The sequence below is a fragment of the Zingiber officinale genome, chromosome 8B, assembly GCF_018446385.1.
Source record: "Zingiber officinale cultivar Zhangliang chromosome 8B, Zo_v1.1, whole genome shotgun sequence".
In the NCBI taxonomy this organism is placed as follows: domain Eukaryota; kingdom Viridiplantae; phylum Streptophyta; class Magnoliopsida; order Zingiberales; family Zingiberaceae; genus Zingiber; species Zingiber officinale.
The window spans coordinates 53564134-53581661 of record NC_056001.1 but is presented as its reverse complement, the minus strand read 5'-3'; the positions used below and the strand labels follow the sequence as shown (position 1 = coordinate 53581661).

The 17528-nt window shown below is 32.2% G+C and overlaps 2 protein-coding genes across 6 annotated transcripts; one reads left to right on the top strand and one right to left on the bottom strand.

Moving 5' to 3' along the window:
* Positions 1 to 4254: 4254 nt before the first annotated feature.
* LOC122016938 (probable receptor-like protein kinase At2g47060) lies at positions 4255 to 10809 on the bottom strand. 5 transcript variants are annotated; one of them, XM_042574376.1, is made up of 9 exons: positions 10610 to 10809; positions 10175 to 10438; positions 9821 to 9922; positions 8880 to 9139; positions 8681 to 8807; positions 8018 to 8291; positions 5813 to 5945; positions 5626 to 5712; positions 4255 to 4456 (listed from the first exon to the last, which is right to left on the bottom strand). In XM_042574376.1, the coding sequence occupies exons 3-9, from the start codon at positions 9888 to 9890 to the stop codon at positions 4349 to 4351; spliced, it is 1059 nt and encodes a 352-aa protein (XP_042430310.1). In that variant the 5' UTR covers positions 9891 to 9922; positions 10175 to 10438; positions 10610 to 10809; the 3' UTR covers positions 4255 to 4348. The 5 variants fall into 5 exon arrangements, with proteins under 5 accessions (XP_042430310.1, XP_042430309.1, XP_042430311.1 ...); XM_042574375.1 differs by lacking the exon at positions 10175 to 10438; XM_042574377.1 differs by lacking the exon at positions 10175 to 10438 and having other exon boundaries at positions 5819 to 5945.
* Positions 10810 to 14011: 3202 nt separating this feature from the next.
* On the top strand, positions 14012 to 15999 carry LOC122015500 (membrane magnesium transporter-like). The gene is made up of 4 exons (XM_042572418.1): positions 14012 to 14209; positions 14333 to 14385; positions 14545 to 14645; positions 15642 to 15999. The coding sequence occupies exons 1-4, from the start codon at positions 14137 to 14139 to the stop codon at positions 15733 to 15735; spliced, it is 321 nt and encodes a 106-aa protein (XP_042428352.1). The 5' UTR covers positions 14012 to 14136; the 3' UTR covers positions 15736 to 15999.
* Positions 16000 to 17528: the final 1529 nt, after the last annotated feature.

Below are 17528 nucleotides of genomic sequence, written 5' to 3'. Positions count from 1 at the left end.
GCCGGTGGGGATGGAGCGACAGGAAATAATAACTGAAGGGTATTTTCGTCAATTTAATGTGGACGGATGGTAGGGTGCCTTCAATAAAAAAAAAAAAAAATCCAAAAAAGGTTGTCCGATGATGCGGACGGGATCCTTGGACCATACTTCTGGTCTATTTTTACAGGTATAGTTCACATCCTTTGAATCGTAATCTTTAATTCGTTCTTAGACCGAAAGTTATTAATAAGTAAAATTTAATGGATCTTATTTGTATAATAAGTTGGGTTCATAAGGTTCATCTTTTGGATCCTATTTTATGATCCAAAATATCTAAATCTGGATCCTATTTATATAACAAGTAGAATTTAAAAAAATCCTACTAATAAATAAAGTGGTCTAAGGATGTGTCATTTGTATTTACGGTCGTATCGTGGTCACGATCCGATCGTAAATGGTTGCGATCCCTTCTTGGATTCATCGTCCCCATCAAGTTATAGTTTTTATTTGGAACGGGCGATCGGATGTTGTCCGAAGGACACCTTCACTCGGCGCCTAGTAACCTGCCCACTTATCCATCATCGGAGGTCTCCGGCCATCTGCTCCGAACAAAAACTATAACTTGATAAGGACGGTGAACCCAGAAAAGGATCGCAATTATTTGCGGCCAGATCACGGTCGCGATCCGACCGTAAATACGAGTGGCATATCTCCTGGACCATAAAAAGGTGGTCCAAGAGATCTGTGCTTTAGAGGACCCATCTTATCGTTGATGCAGTAGGGATCCTCTGGTCCGTAAATTACGAATCAGGGGATGGTCCACTGATGAGAACCCTTGATTTGGATGGATTCCATCTTTAAATAAGCGGGATCCATCTAAATTAAGGGTCCTCATGTAATGGATCATCCCTTGATTCACAATTTATAGACCAGAGGATCTGCTCTCTCATTGATGATTCGAAAATATGAAATATCTTTTCCATTTTTACTCTATAATTTTTAAACATTTAGCATTCTCATCCCTCAATTACGTCATTTAAAATAATATAGCACGATATTATGTAGATTAATGACATAATTGAGGGAACAGTTTTAGTCAATATTAAAATAATTTTAATTAATGGTATTTTAAGATAGTATAGTTGAGATAAAAATTACTTATAAACATTGATTAAACTTGTTCTGTGTTAATATTTTTTATAGTAGTATTTACTCAATTAGTTTTTCATTAATATTGTTTTCATATTTACATTGTGTCTTGGCCATTCTCCATTGAACTGGTCCAAGTAAACACGTTTCGATGGTGAACCCTGTGGACACGACGACACGTAGATGAGGTACGCCATTGTTAGGTTCGAATCAAATATGATTGTTGTATTTAAAAGATAAACATTAATGTGGTATCAATTTTTAAAAATTAACACCATTATAATACTGATAAACACCATTTTGTATTAATTTTTAAATACCAATACTATTTTGATACTACATAAACTTTAAAATTAACATGATAGTTAACTTTAACTAATAACATTATTATAGTTAGCTGGACAGATAAAATCAGAATGTATCTTCTAAGAAATTTAAAAATTAGATATAGTTTTGAAAATTCTGCAAGTGTCCTTGTCGTGACTATGAATTTTTGAAAAAGAAAGAAAAATAATAATTTACCTCCACTACTTGTTTTTTTTTTTAAACTATAAATTTTTAATATTTAACAGAATTTTATGTATGACAACTAAAATTTAATTATAGAACAGGTTAAACTATCAACTAATTACTCAGTCAATTTAAAAATATTTATAATTAATTAATTAATTACTATATAATACTTTTGCCTAAGGTGATTGACACTTATAAAAAATAAAATATAATTCTAATGAACCTCATCATTATTTCTGAATGATCGATTCGATCCTATAAAAATTTTTCATCGATCATCAGAATAAATGAAATACATAACAGTAGTTGGGCAAAAATTAGTTGGGTGACCTATTGTTTTAAATTATGAAAAGTCATCTCATTTAGATTTTTTATTAAAAAGTATATGACCCTACTATTTAATCTTAATGGTATATAATTATCGAACTATCCTTTAATATTATTCAGTATTATTTTTATTATCATCTTCTACTTAAATTCAAAATTGATCAGACACATTATAACAACTGTATAATTATAACGATTAGAACGTGAATACTACATGAGTCGATTGAATCTACATTATAACAATTATAAAATCATTATTACTATAATATAAATGATAAAATAAACAAAATTGAATCTACATTATAGCAGGTGCAAAACTATAACTGTTACAATGTAAATATTTTTAAACAAAGTAAATATAAATTGTAACAACTATAAAATCGTAATTATTACAACAGATCCAACTAGTTTAAGATTTAGACAGAAAAAAAAAATGCAAATAATACTCAAAAGAGTTAAAGAACAATTTAGTCGAATGAGATGCATTTTAATTAAAATAAAAAAAAAACCAAAGTGAGGTATTTTTTATGATTTGAAAGAAGAAAAAATCTTTCAATTTTGCCATTAATATTTTGTAAAAAACACATGTATTTATTTATCATCAAAATATCATAATTCAAATATTAACTTTTGAGCATAGTTTATAAAATCATGATCATAGATCGTTGGAGTATGTGATCCTACAATTTAGAAGTATAAATTGATTTTGAATAGTATAAATTGATTTTGAATTATACTGTAGTAGGATCGGAACATAATTAATAAAAGTTTTGAGAGACTATAATTTTTAATTCAAATTAAATCATAAAACCTATAAATATATCAAATTAAAGTTTATTTAGAGATATGCAGTTAGTTACCAGGTTTACTCTTAATTGTCCCATTTTAGATTGAAAAAATATCTTTTAAATATTTTTGGAGGCTTATTCTTTTATTATTACCTCTTTATTTTATTTTTTTTACGGGTTAGAATTTTAAGATTATTTAAATATTTGTTTAATTATTTATAAATTAGTTTTTATCAATAATATTCTCTTTTCTTTTAACCAAGTGACAACTTGATGACTTTTTGAATATTACTGTTTAATATTCTATGAATTAATTGAACTTTATAAAATTATTTTTGACATTTATATTTAATCAAAGAATGCATTAACTTTCACTATATTATCTATTTTATCGACTTTTAAATTTGATTATCTCTTAAACCAAGGGAACACTCTTAAAGTTAAGAATAATAATAATAATAATAATAATAATAATAAATTATTATTATTATTATTATTATTAAAAATTTATATTTTTCATTGTGATATGAAAATATAAATATTATTAGAGTTCGAGTCCTCTGTCTTGAATTCACGTGTCCTCAAGTCCTCTCGTCGATCGGATAGTTGTGACACCCTTGAGATGTGTGCAACATCCTCACGTTGTGCACGACATCCTTGGGATCTGATCTAGCCCATCCGATCGATGAGTGAAATAAAAGGGACATGAAAGTTTGGAATAGAAGATATGAACTCATATATGTTGATAATAATATATCTAATGAATATTGACAGTTACATGTATATGCAAAAATTATTAATATATTTATATGTAAATAATTTTTTTTTAGATATTTTTTAATTACTAATTATATATCATAATTTTTTTTTTTTAAAAAATCCCAAATCGATTTTACTTAGTATGGCGATTCTATGAATTATGCTTTTGAGTTTATTATAAATAAAAAAATTAAAGAAAAATTGAGATTTATGATACACTTTAATTCTCATTTTTTAAAAAAATAACTAAATATGATGAATTAATTTAAATATGAAGGAAAATTCTATAAAAAATATAAATTTATGGAAGAGCTATAATAAAATCATTTTTTTCAACTATCAAACTTAGCTCAATTCCATCTAACCCAACCGATTTGATTTAGATAGACATTCATCCGGATTGACATACGAAAATAATAATTTAGTGTTGTTTGGAAGTAGAAAAAATGAAGATTATAACTTTGCATTTTGACGCATAATTTCTTTGCTTAACTTTCAATACATCGTGATCAACTTGAACTATATCTCAACTAGCTAAAAAGAAATGTCATTGACCGAACGTAAATAAACAAGTAACTATAAAAAAAACTCACAAGAGTTCTTTTCACATGAAATATATATATATATATAATTTTAATATCTTGCACGTAAGGCGCCTATCAGTGTATATATATATATATTATCAAATAACTAAACGATCTTATATGTGTGAGGCCTTTCATGCGAAATGCAGTGAGAATAAAGAAACTTGCATCAAATACTTAGCGCAGTTCAAATTCTGAGTATATCATCTACATTCTGCATTAAGGAAACATTCCATCGTGCTTCAGCATCTATGAACACATCAAGGATTCATTTCTCCTTAGTGCCTTGACAACATGGCTCATCTCTGGGCGATGATCTTGGTCGAATTGCAAACACGCACTAGCGATGGTGGCCATCTGCTCCTCCGGAGAGCATGAAAAGAGAAAGAGAAAAGTGATGGAATAGTTAACAACCCTAGTTTTAGGATAAAGCTTAACAATTAACTTCAAGCATGACTATTGAATTCACAACACAAAACAAACGCTGAACCTTTTCGATATTGGAATCATTAAGAGATAAAAATAAGCACGCAATGAGATCGAAAACCATAAACCAATGTTTTGGCTTGGACAGCACAAACAATAGAATTTCGAAAACAAAACATCACCGAGAACATAAACTGGGGCCACTGCAGGTAGTTCAGTTGTATCCTAGCTTGAAGAAGGCGAGGTGAACTATTTACCTTTCCTTCTTGTTCTCTTAGTATTAATATGTTCTGATCAAAATATAGTATGATCATTACAGGATTCTAATGGCGCGTGAGCTTGTGGTAAGTTCACGGAATAAAATTGCCAAGGAAATAGAAAAACTATTCATAAGGAACGAAATTGACAAAGAATAGATATTAAGTTTACTTAAATGAAATAAGATAAATGCTTCAATTGATCCTATCTTTAGTTTGTAGTAATGTTTGTGTGTGTGGCTAACTATTCCTAGTGAACTCAATTAATGAAATTAACAAAGAATGAAATATTAATACATATGCTGAGTTTGGTTCGTGACGTAAAACAAATGCTCTATTTGATCCTATATTTAGTTTGTCGGAATGTTAGTGCGCAAGTGTTGCAACTATATATATAGCAAGAATAGATATTCTCAGAATACCTATTCCTTATGATTAGGGAATCACAATTCTATAGAAATTAATATTTCAATCATGATTCTCTAAAAATTGATATTCCAACTTCATTTTGGAACTAAACATACGAATTTATGAAAATTCACAGAGAATAGGATAACTATTCCTATGAAGTAAACAAACAATTATAGTATTAGTCATGTAATCTAATTGGAATCACACAGATGTCCAGTAAACTTGCTTCGTATTCATTAACTACCATCTATGGCACTAAAAGTCAATCAGGTGGCATAAGATAGAGCAAATATTACAAGAAAAAGTTGAAAATATCGGTTAGTAACAGGAGAAAAAAGGTGGAAAATAGAACAGAAAGTTGTCAATGATATATGCTAATCATAAAGCAGGCAATAAGAATGCAAAAGCAGCATGGGAATTTGTAAGTTTTACCCATGCCACTGACTTGGGAGGGTACTTTCCTCTTAGCCTGTTATCTACAATTTCTCCCACCTTATCGTAAGCTAGCTTATCTGCTGCCTGCAAATGGTAGTTCAAAAAGATTGTATCTGCAGTAGTATAAGTTCAAGAATGAAGGTTGTGCACACTGTTTGTGAAGTGAAACAAGTAATATACATACCCATACCACAAGACTCTGCTCTTGATGTGGTCTACTCCGATCGAGGGGCTTACGACCAGTCAAAAGCTCTAAAAGAACAACGCCAAAGCTGTAAACATCACTCTTGGAAGTTAGCTGTCCAATGGAAACAAACCTGCCATCCAAGAAACAAAGCTTCAGCTTAAGGTCTTTGGTTCTATCCAGTATCCACAATATACTGTTGAAATAATTAGTGATATATGTTTAGTCCCACATTGAAAAGAATGAAGATGTTTGATAGGCTTATTAAAGGATGTGCATCAAGTGTGTTGTATTTAATTGGTGACCTTGGTAACCAAGTGCAGCATATTTATATATATGTCAAAGATGGGCACGTGGGCACAGATATTAAATTCGGAATGAATTTAATTTTGAATTTTTTGGTGAATAGATGTGACAGTTAACGTGTCCATTCATGAATAGGTGTCTCCACAACCTTTCTCAAAGGTTGCATTGTTCACTATATATACATCTTTTTAACATCTTCTCGGTAATCACTTTTCATTCTCTAAATTGTCTTGGAGGAATCTATAGAATTGCTGTCTATAGATTCCACATTGTTTTGAGTATCCTGGAGGGAATTTGTCGCTAAAACCCAGCAGCAACATAGTGGGGTCAAAATTTCCTTAAGGAAAGTGATTCACGCTCAAAACAAGTTTCATCTTCGGACTGCTTCCAACATATACTTCTGCTACTACAACAAATGCAGCTGGTCGAGGATCTAATCAGTAATCACGTCTGAGCTGGAGGAAGCCATAGCTTATTCTCTCCCACTAGTGCAAGTGTGTGCAGGGAGGAGCTCTCCCCTGCCATTTCCTTTCCTTGACCGAGCCAACAGTTAGAAATTGAGACGGGCAACCACACCCCCCTAACCAAACAATGGAAGATCGGCATGTATCCTAACATACTCCCACGATGCCACCTGGACTTGGCATGCCTGCCACCTCACTCGATCTGTGGCCCAGTATGACGTCAACAGAGGTGGTCTGCTCAGCTTCCATGTCATGGTCCAGGTGTGCAACATGTTTTGGCAGTATAAACATCAATCATAAGGCCTATAAAACATGAAAACCACCTCTTTTTTGACAGTGTGCAGTAGTTGTCAAGAAGATGAACTTCGCCACAACCCCCACAACCAGCTATATTATCAGGCCAAAATCTTTCACCGAGCTTGGTGACCCTACAAAAACCTACTCCAATCGCCCATCTGGAAGGTCTAGTCATTTGTTAAAATCAACCTTAACAGAATGAAAGAAAGCAAAAGGCAATAAAGGAGGCTGAACACTTCGCCTGATCTTTCAAGCCCTGCTGTGATTTTTGTTGTAGAAATCCCAATCAGCATGATTTCCCTACCCTTTTCGGTACAGTATACGTACCAAGTGTAGGCTGTCGGTGTTAGCAAAAATATCATTTTGCTGATGCATGTTGGGGCAATCAATATGGCATATTGATTAACATCCAGAATAAAGGTCTGAAACCTGATTGATGGACATACGAAGTACTCTAAAACAAAACAATAAAGATACCAACTCTGGTTTTCATCAAACAGTTCCTTTTTTGTTCACTCCTAAATGGAGTAAACAATTGTCATCGATTATCATATCGAAAGAAGGCATCGATCAAAGTGCAAGTTGAATCTGTCAGTAAGTGGATTTCATGACTCGAATTTGTGTTTTTAGTGCAACATTTCTATGATCACGGTTAGTGAAATAGTCATATAGGTCATATGTTTATAATCAATACCAATCATAAGTTGGTTTGGGGAGTTGAATTTTCTTGCCCTATCCTCTGGTATCCAAAGGAATAAATAAGGGAAGGAAATATTAAAAAACAAGAAAAAAAGACATTATTTTTAGCATTAACAGCTTATTCACCATCGATTCAACAAGGACACTTGCTTCCTCATCTGATTTTCATTTGTTGGGTTTCTAATGCTTTGGATTTTCCTTTCTTTTCATAAGCTAAGAAAGAAATAAAATTTTACTAATTTCAATAAGCTTATCTTTAATTGGCAGTGATCTTGAACATTCATAGTTAGACAACAGATCTTCTTTCTTTCAAATAATAGTAATTTCATTGCTCAAATCTAAGCTGAAACACCACACCCACTGCAAGTATTTGCTAACAGAAATTAAAGTAATGACAAGCTTTTTGATCTACTGAAAAAGAAAATTTAGACAAACTTACTCAGGAGCTTGATAAACAAAATTTCCAAGAGGCTGGGCAGACCAAAGACTCAATCCTGTGCCAGGAGCCTTAATGGAGAGATTAAACTCCCCTAATTTCACAACATCACCACTAAATAAAAGTATATTGCTGGATTTGACTGCACAATGGATAGCTGGAGATTTTGCTTTCTCATGTAAGTATTCAAGTCCTTTTGCAGCCCTTAGAGCAATTTTAACTCTTTGAGACCATGACAATAGGGGACCTGGGGATGCCCCTTCGACGCCTTTTTTTCCTGTATAGAATATGCAGTTTGTTAACAAAGCACAATGATCATCTGGAAATTAAAACTCAAAAATCAGTAACAATAAGACACCAAGGTTTGCCATTATTTTTTGACCATCTAAGGTAGCAAAGATATCTCCAAGAGACGAAGATTGTGCATTGGATGTGATCCTGATATACGTTAGTGGTTAAATGACCATTTAAGGTATCTCTGTGCGGATCATACAAAGGCAATCTTTTTGATAAATATTATATCTAACGACTTTCATAGTTTAAAAATATTTTATTCCTGATAAAAGAGTACCATACATGAAAAAAGAATTCTTTTTACCAGTCATGAAATGAGTTAATACATAGTTTTAATGAGTATTGAGGTCACAAGATGGAACCGTTTTATACCATGCAAGATATCATGAAGGGATCCCATGTCAGCAAATTCGTAAGCAAGGAACCGGGTATTCCCAAAATAACCATAACCAAGCAGTTTCACTATATTTTCATGCTGCAAGCTTTCTGTCATTGCTACCTGTGAGTTTCACTATAATAAAAATAAAGTTTGAACAAAATGATACAAGTGAGCAGCATTGGTCATACTTACCTGTGTGAGAAATTCTTGATCTGTTTTCCCAGAATCATCTAACATTTTTATGGCAGATTTTTGCCCATTTCTTAATGTATCACAGTAAACTCTTGTGTACAAACTCGATCCATCAGAAGTTACATTGCCCAATTTTTGCATAATTACCTTTATATCATCTGTGGGAATGGCAGGAACCTCAATCGGTAGGAGTCTAATAGGTTTTGCTTGAATTCTATCGTCTGAAAGCAACAGTGAAGGATGATCTACATCACTGTCTCCTGCATTTAGTTAAATAAAACTTAGTATTTAGTGGTTGTGAAGTATGTGAGTGGAAGAATCAATTTTTTAACATGTTATCATTTGAAAAGGAAGTTACTACCTTATGATGCTATAAGAAATAGTGTATCAGAAAGGGCTTATAATTTTTGAAGCACCTTCGCCAGATGTTTCATGTGAAATTACAGAAAAAAAATTCTAAATAGATATGATTGAAATAACAATTATGATATCATAATATATATTTTTTAATCTAATTAACCCTAGCCATGTTGGGGCAGAACAAAAAAGCTGAATTTTGTGAATGATCAATGTGCTAGCATAAATCTGATTTGATCAAACAAATAGAAACAAGCAAGATATCTCGTGGGCACAACCCAACCCAATCATGTAGCCTCTAACTAACTCATCATGAATGGGAAGACAAGAATGAAAACCGAAACCGGCAAATGTTACACTCTTCTGTGACTGGCATACAAATTAAGAGAAAACAAGGCATTTTAACAGCATTAAGTGGTACTTCGATTGCAAAGGCTGTTACGAAAAAAACTGAGCATTTCAACAAGAGTAATTCCCAAACAACAGGATGTATCAGTAATTATTAATCCAATCCTACAAAAGAAATTTTTAGTTCCTCTAAAGAAGGGTAAATAATATGTTCAGATGTTTACTCCTGATATTACCTTTTCCTTTTGTTGTCAGTTTATGAGGAGTTCGACGCCGAGTGCCAATATTTTTTATAATCAAGCACATGGTCCCTTTAATTTGAAGTGGCTGCCACTATACTGAAATACCCACAACACAACAAAAAAGAGGGCTTGAGATCAGCAATTTGCTTCCAACATTTAAACCATATAAACGTAAAAACGCAACTCTTCAGAACAACTATACATGTGAAAGATAAATTGGAAAATGCATTTAGCTTGGCAAGGATAGAAGACGGCCATGCAAGGGGATTGAAAACATATAAATTCTGCAAAAGTAAACATGATTTCGACCAAAAAGCATGATCTGAACAACAAAATACAAGTTCTCACCAAAGTTTGATCACAGTTGACAACTGGCACTTCACTCGAAAGCTTGCATGTCATGAACAGACATAAGCGTCTAAGGGAAATACTCATCAAATTCCTCTATTTTTTTAAAAGGAAAATTACAAAAACAAAAATAAAAACTGCAAGGATGTTTATTAGATTTGAAAGGGTAGAGTGCTTTTCGTCTTTCTCAATCTTGCTTAGCATTTGCTGTTTGGAAAATGTCTGTTACGGCATTCTCCTTTTTCTTCACCATTAGGAAGCAATCTATGGCAAAACAACGATGGATGAAGGAATGTTAGGTTCTATTATCAATTCATCGTAGCATCTCAAGTATCATCATCGACTGGATGGTTCAAGTCCAAACTAACTCCAAGTCTCCGATCGCAGCACAAACTCATTCTGGTAACGATCGAGGTTTGACATACACATAGGTACCTGGCGGACAAGCGGGGAGGTATATGGAAGCGCGCTAGATGCAGACGGCGGAGGAGGACTGGAGGAGACACCTCCGGCAGCAAAATGGTCAATAGAAGACTGGAAGCGGCGGCTTCTGCGTTCCAGTCACCTGCTCCTTCTAGTCACCTCCCTAATTTCATTTTGCAAAGTCGCCTCACGTTATAACTGGATCCGCGGTGGCCGGTGGGGATGGAGCGACAGGAAATAATAACTGAAGGGTATTTTCGTCAATTTAATGTGGACGGATGGTAGGGTGCCTTCAATAAAAAAAAAAAAAAATCCAAAAAAGGTTGTCCGATGATGCGGACGGGATCCTTGGACCATACTTCTGGTCTATTTTTACAGGTATAGTTCACATCCTTTGAATCGTAATCTTTAATTCGTTCTTAGACCGAAAGTTATTAATAAGTAAAATTTAATGGATCTTATTTGTATAATAAGTTGGGTTCATAAGGTTCATCTTTTGGATCCTATTTTATGATCCAAAATATCTAAATCTGGATCCTATTTATATAACAAGTAGAATTTAAAAAAATCCTACTAATAAATAAAGTGGTCTAAGGATGTGTCATTTGTATTTACGGTCGTATCGTGGTCACGATCCGATCGTAAATGGTTGCGATCCCTTCTTGGATTCATCGTCCCCATCAAGTTATAGTTTTTATTTGGAACGGGCGATCGGATGTTGTCCGAAGGACACCTTCACTCGGCGCCTAGTAACCTGCCCACTTATCCATCATCGGAGGTCTCCGGCCATCTGCTCCGAACAAAAACTATAACTTGATAAGGACGGTGAACCCAGAAAAGGATCGCAATTATTTGCGGCCAGATCACGGTCGCGATCCGACCGTAAATACGAGTGGCATATCTCCTGGACCATAAAAAGGTGGTCCAAGAGATCTGTGCTTTAGAGGACCCATCTTATCGTTGATGCAGTAGGGATCCTCTGGTCCGTAAATTACGAATCAGGGGATGGTCCACTGATGAGAACCCTTGATTTGGATGGATTCCATCTTTAAATAAGCGGGATCCATCTAAATTAAGGGTCCTCATGTAATGGATCATCCCTTGATTCACAATTTATAGACCAGAGGATCTGCTCTCTCATTGATGATTCGAAAATATGAAATATCTTTTCCATTTTTACTCTATAATTTTTAAACATTTAGCATTCTCATCCCTCAATTACGTCATTTAAAATAATATAGCACGATATTATGTAGATTAATGACATAATTGAGGGAACAGTTTTAGTCAATATTAAAATAATTTTAATTAATGGTATTTTAAGATAGTATAGTTGAGATAAAAATTACTTATAAACATTGATTAAACTTGTTCTGTGTTAATATTTTTTATAGTAGTATTTACTCAATTAGTTTTTCATTAATATTGTTTTCATATTTACATTGTGTCTTGGCCATTCTCCATTGAACTGGTCCAAGTAAACACGTTTCGATGGTGAACCCTGTGGACACGACGACACGTAGATGAGGTACGCCATTGTTAGGTTCGAATCAAATATGATTGTTGTATTTAAAAGATAAACATTAATGTGGTATCAATTTTTAAAAATTAACACCATTATAATACTGATAAACACCATTTTGTATTAATTTTTAAATACCAATACTATTTTGATACTACATAAACTTTAAAATTAACATGATAGTTAACTTTAACTAATAACATTATTATAGTTAGCTGGACAGATAAAATCAGAATGTATCTTCTAAGAAATTTAAAAATTAGATATAGTTTTGAAAATTCTGCAAGTGTCCTTGTCGTGACTATGAATTTTTGAAAAAGAAAGAAAAATAATAATTTACCTCCACTACTTGTTTTTTTTTTTAAACTATAAATTTTTAATATTTAACAGAATTTTATGTATGACAACTAAAATTTAATTATAGAACAGGTTAAACTATCAACTAATTACTCAGTCAATTTAAAAATATTTATAATTAATTAATTAATTACTATATAATACTTTTGCCTAAGGTGATTGACACTTATAAAAAATAAAATATAATTCTAATGAACCTCATCATTATTTCTGAATGATCGATTCGATCCTATAAAAATTTTTCATCGATCATCAGAATAAATCAGGAAATACACATAACAGTCAGTATAGAAATTCAACATCTTTTAATTACGCTTTTATTTAAAAGAAAATTTTCTATAAATATGATATAGCCGATATAACCGGAGTTGGATGATAATATAAGACATTCAATTTCGAGTTTGATGTTCATCCAATATTTTTTTAAAATAAATATTTATAAAAAGTTAGTTTGATAGAGGGAACTTTAGGTCAATGTAGATTTTTGTTTTAAAAAAATCTATTATACACAATTTTATCAGAGGTTATAAGTAATAATTTTATAATTGTGCTAAGGTTTAAATATTTAATAACTCTAGAAATATTTGATTTTCATCCAATATGGTATAATAGTGTAATCTTAAATTTTCTATTTTTAATATTTTAAATTATCTATATTGTCAAATATTTTAAAATAAACTAATTTAAATAACTAAAGTTTTTAAATTCATATTTTAAAAAAGTAGTTACTGATTAATTGATAGATTAAAGCCGCTCTTGCGCAAACCAGTTTAGGCCGTTAATGAATTGTTCGATTCGGTTAAAAGAAAAATTCATTTCATATTTAAAATTAGTAAATTCAAGTCAAATTTAAATTCATAATATTTTATTTAAATATTCATTAGTACTGAATTCTAATTATTTTTACATAATTTTAACTAAAATATATTTAAATTAAAATTAAAATAATTCTGAATATAATTTAAATTTAAGTCATTCCAATTATAATTTGAATATGTTTGAATGTTTGAACGGTTGAATTAAACTCGAACTTAAATTTTATTTCGAATCGGATCGAGCGCAAGTTAAAATTATTTATGTTTTCAAATTTAGAATATTATATATATTTTTTGAACTCTGACTCAAATATCAATATTCTTATATTATTTTATTCGATTCAATTCCTTTATGTCCCTACTAAATTAATTACTAATATACAAAATATCTCAAATATTTAATCTCTCCCTTATTAAGAAGGGTCATATTGAATGTTTGATTTTTCTCTTATAAAGGACCGTTATAAAGGACCCTTATGTTAAGATAAAATATCTCTATGATTTATATATAATAAAAACAAGTGATTTATTAAGTAAAAAAAATTGATGATATTATTATTATTATTATTATTAATAATAAGTAAATTGGGCAGATGTTATTTTGAGAATAGGTTAATAATTTAATAAAGTGATTTGAAAATTCTAGATACTGTGCGCTTAAAGGGGCCGATCTAATCCCACAAAATGAACCAGGTCGTTCGGTCGAACCTAAACTACACCTGACCATTTCAGATTAACGAATCGAACCTTCCCCTCATTTCTCCCTCGATTCCCTAACCCTAATTCTCCTGCTCGAGACCGAGATCGAGATCGGGAGCGGAGAAGGGCGAGAAGAGCATAAGGAGATGAGGTTCGGATTCATGGTTGGGATCCTCGGAGGCTTCCTCCTTGCCCACGCTGGCTACGCGACCATCCAGTGTAAGAAGCAATTTTCTCCTTTCCCCCACTTAATTTTCTCGTCTCCGATCAGAGCGAATATGGCATCTTTGATCCGGTGGTTTGATTCATTCTTTTATCTTCGCTTCTCGATTTGCTCTGTAGACAGAGGGATGCTGAAGATCGTGGAGGAAGAGTTCTCTTGCCCTCCGATGAACGTAAGCTGCAATTTTCCCCGCATCTTTTTGGAATTATTGCAAAATCCACCCCTTCATTTGACGATTCATAATCAAATCTATGTGTTCTGGATTTTGAATCGGGCACTTCATGGCTTTTACTTTAAGCTGCTTATTCTGATTCATTTGGAACTTGTTTAGGTTGTGATTGGACTACTACTAGGGTTAGCTCTATGCATATGGGCAGCTCTTGCATCTCCGGCAAAGTTTAAATCAATACATCCGGATTCTGAAGAAAATAGGTATTTTACCACATTCATGAAATAGAAGAAAGTTTTGTCCCTGTTTTCTTATCAACTAAGATATCGTTGTTTTGGTCAGTTCCTCGAAAAATTATGCTCACGACATCCTTGAAAATTTTGAGCTAATATTTTACTCTGAAATTCATGGAACTAGCATGAGACTAGATTGCATGATGCTTCATGATCTGTAGAGACTTTTATGAACTAAATACCACGTAGTACAGAAATTGCCATAGAGAATTTGTTAAAACACATTATCTTGATAAAAATTATTTTCATAAAAGGTGGACAATCAACTTCATATTTTAGATACAGTTTGTCTTCATAATTAAAGGTGATTTAGCCCCATAATTTTGATAGAATTAATCTCTGATATAGATAATGGGAATGAGTCCCATATTTCTTATATAGATATCTTATGTATGTACACCATGAATGACTAATCAAGATATTAGATATCTATCCCTCTTTCCAAACCTATATTTGGGTTGGAGTTTTCTACATCGATTTCCTTACTCGAAGCTGCCTATCTTTGGGTTAGGGCTTTCTACACCAATTTCCTTATTTGAAGCTGCTAATTAGATTGACAAACGTTACTAGCCATATGCCTCAAATACCTATTGGTTTTCATTCCTTTCTGTGTATGTTGGTATTGCCCACAATCATCATCGTTGAGAAGTGACTTTGCCCTGACTACATGAAGCTGGCAACATGAATTGTATCCCTCTATTGAGCTTAATGCAAAGCTATATCCCTAGTTAACGTCGATAAGCCTTCTCATCTACCCTCTTCACATCGTGTTAGATATCGACATTTGGACATTGACACTCCAAGTGAGCATCCAATATCCTTTTTGATCACGTGTATTTTCTTTCTAAAAAATAATTGTATCAAAGACGTATATCTGCTAGGTATTCATATTCAAGTATGAGTAGCATAGTTACTATATTGTGCCTATGATGCTTATAATAGATTGTTTTGTAAAATGAATTGTAGGGTTGTATCCTTACCGGCCAACTTGGATTTCATGATCTTCAATCACCGTGGCAAAGTGTTCCCATCTAACGCAGAGTTCAAGTTGAAAAAGTAGGATTTTTTTTTTTTCAAGGCTGTGCCGGATTGAATGGTATTGGGTTCAAGTAATCTCGATTCAGTAAAAATCTCCTCCTGGAAACATGTACGACAATAGATAATTTTCCTTTCAAAATTGAGTTTTGAAAGCCAACATGTTTTGAATCTTGGTTAGACTTTTAGTTCTTTTTGGTTTGAAGTGTAGTTCTATCATCAATGCGTTATGAAACTGAATCCTGTGTCGAATATTAAATATGCTTTCAATGATTTGGTTTGGCTAGAATTTTTACAAGTATTTAAGCAAATGTTTTGTTCGATTTTTATTTGATTTTGAAGATACATGAACTCTCACTCTAGTTTAAAGTGGAGGTATTTGCCTAGGGATAACATCAAGTTGGATTTCCACATTTTTGAGTAAAAAAAAGCCCTGAAGTGTAGGGCTAGAATGTAATAAAGTAGGTGTAATCACAATAATTTGGATGAAGATAACATAACGAAACAGTTTTATAAAAAATTAGATAATATTATAACAGAGTCGTCAAAATGACGATACAAAGCACTAGATAATAAAAGATTAATCCAAAGCCACCGACATAGAAAGCCACCGACATCGAAAGTATATTGAAGAATTATGAGGTCTGTAATTCGAATCTCGATAAAGTTGAGGTAAATACTTCTTTTATGTGTTAGTTATTATTTCAAAGGTTAATAGTCATCCATGATTTACCTCCTCTGTGTTGAGGACGGATTGGTGGGAGTGCTGGGGACGAGTGTATTCACCTTTTGTCACAATATTGAAGAACTAGAAACCACCTGAACATACTTCAAATAGCAAATCTGTGTCAAATTTTGTATTGTTTAAACTTGGTTGCCAAGGTAACTAAGTTAAGCCATGAATTAAGCAAATGATTATTTAAATTTGAATTGTTTTTTTTTTATGAGTTTGAGTTTAGTTACTTGAGCTAGTTTAGATATTATTAAATTTGTTTAATAATTTAAATTTTTTATATTTTTAAATTTATTTATTTTGATAGCTTTATAAGTTTGATGAGAGCTCTGTTGTTGTAGATGAACATAATTATTTATGAATATTATTAATGAATAATTCATAATTTTTATCCATAGACATTAACTAATTGAATTTGATCACTTAATTTAATAAGTTATTTAAATTTATTCATTTGATCAAACATAAATATTTTTTTTTCTAGATGAATATTAAATTTATTCATTCACTGTCATGAACATTTGATAACCCACTTTCAATGGCCAATCATTAGCATCGCCACGCAAAATTGGAGAATTATCGGGATGGAGCTGAGGGCGCACCAAACCCAAAGGGCAGCCCCAAGGGGAAGGGTTCAGACCGAGGCTTGGGCTGCGGAAGAAGTTACTGTAGTCTTGTAAGCCTTGGGTTCATCACGGAGGGTTATTCGAATGCACAACACAAAAGTCCGAGGGAAGCGAGAGCCAGCACGAACCTAGTGACCATAGTGTTGATTAGGTGTTCTAAGAAAAATTTAGTAAAGATCAGACAAAAGCTTCCGCCCACCAGTTTATTTATTTATTTATTTTATAGAGTTGATATATATATATATATATATATAGATATATATATATATATATATATATATATATATATATATATATATATATATATATATAGTTTTAGATTTTTTTAGCTTAAATATTATAACACAACTCCTAAATTTTAATTAGCTTAATATTAGACTAAAAAAAATAAAAAATATTCTTGAACATTATAATCCATTCTTAAAGATAAAATTTAATTGACTTAACCTGAAGATAAAA

Coding starts and splice junctions, on each gene's coding strand:
- LOC122016938 (XM_042574376.1), bottom strand. CDS start 9,890: ATGTGCTTGATTATAAAAAATATTGGCACTCGGCGTCGAACTCCTCAT. Junction 8,808..8,879: donor ATCAAGAATTTCTCACACAG/GTAAGTATGACC, acceptor TGAAACTCACAG/GTAGCAATGACAGAAAGCTT. Junction 5,946..8,017: donor TTTGTTTATCAAGCTCCTGA/GTAAGTTTGTCT, acceptor CTTGGATGGCAG/GTTTGTTTCCATTGGACAGC.
- LOC122015500 (XM_042572418.1), top strand. CDS start 14,137: ATGAGGTTCGGATTCATGGTTGGGATCCTCGGAGGCTTCCTCCTTGCC. Junction 14,210..14,332: donor TGGCTACGCGACCATCCAGT/GTAAGAAGCAAT, acceptor TTTGCTCTGTAG/ACAGAGGGATGCTGAAGATC. Junction 14,646..15,641: donor CCGGATTCTGAAGAAAATAG/GTATTTTACCAC, acceptor AATGAATTGTAG/GGTTGTATCCTTACCGGCCA.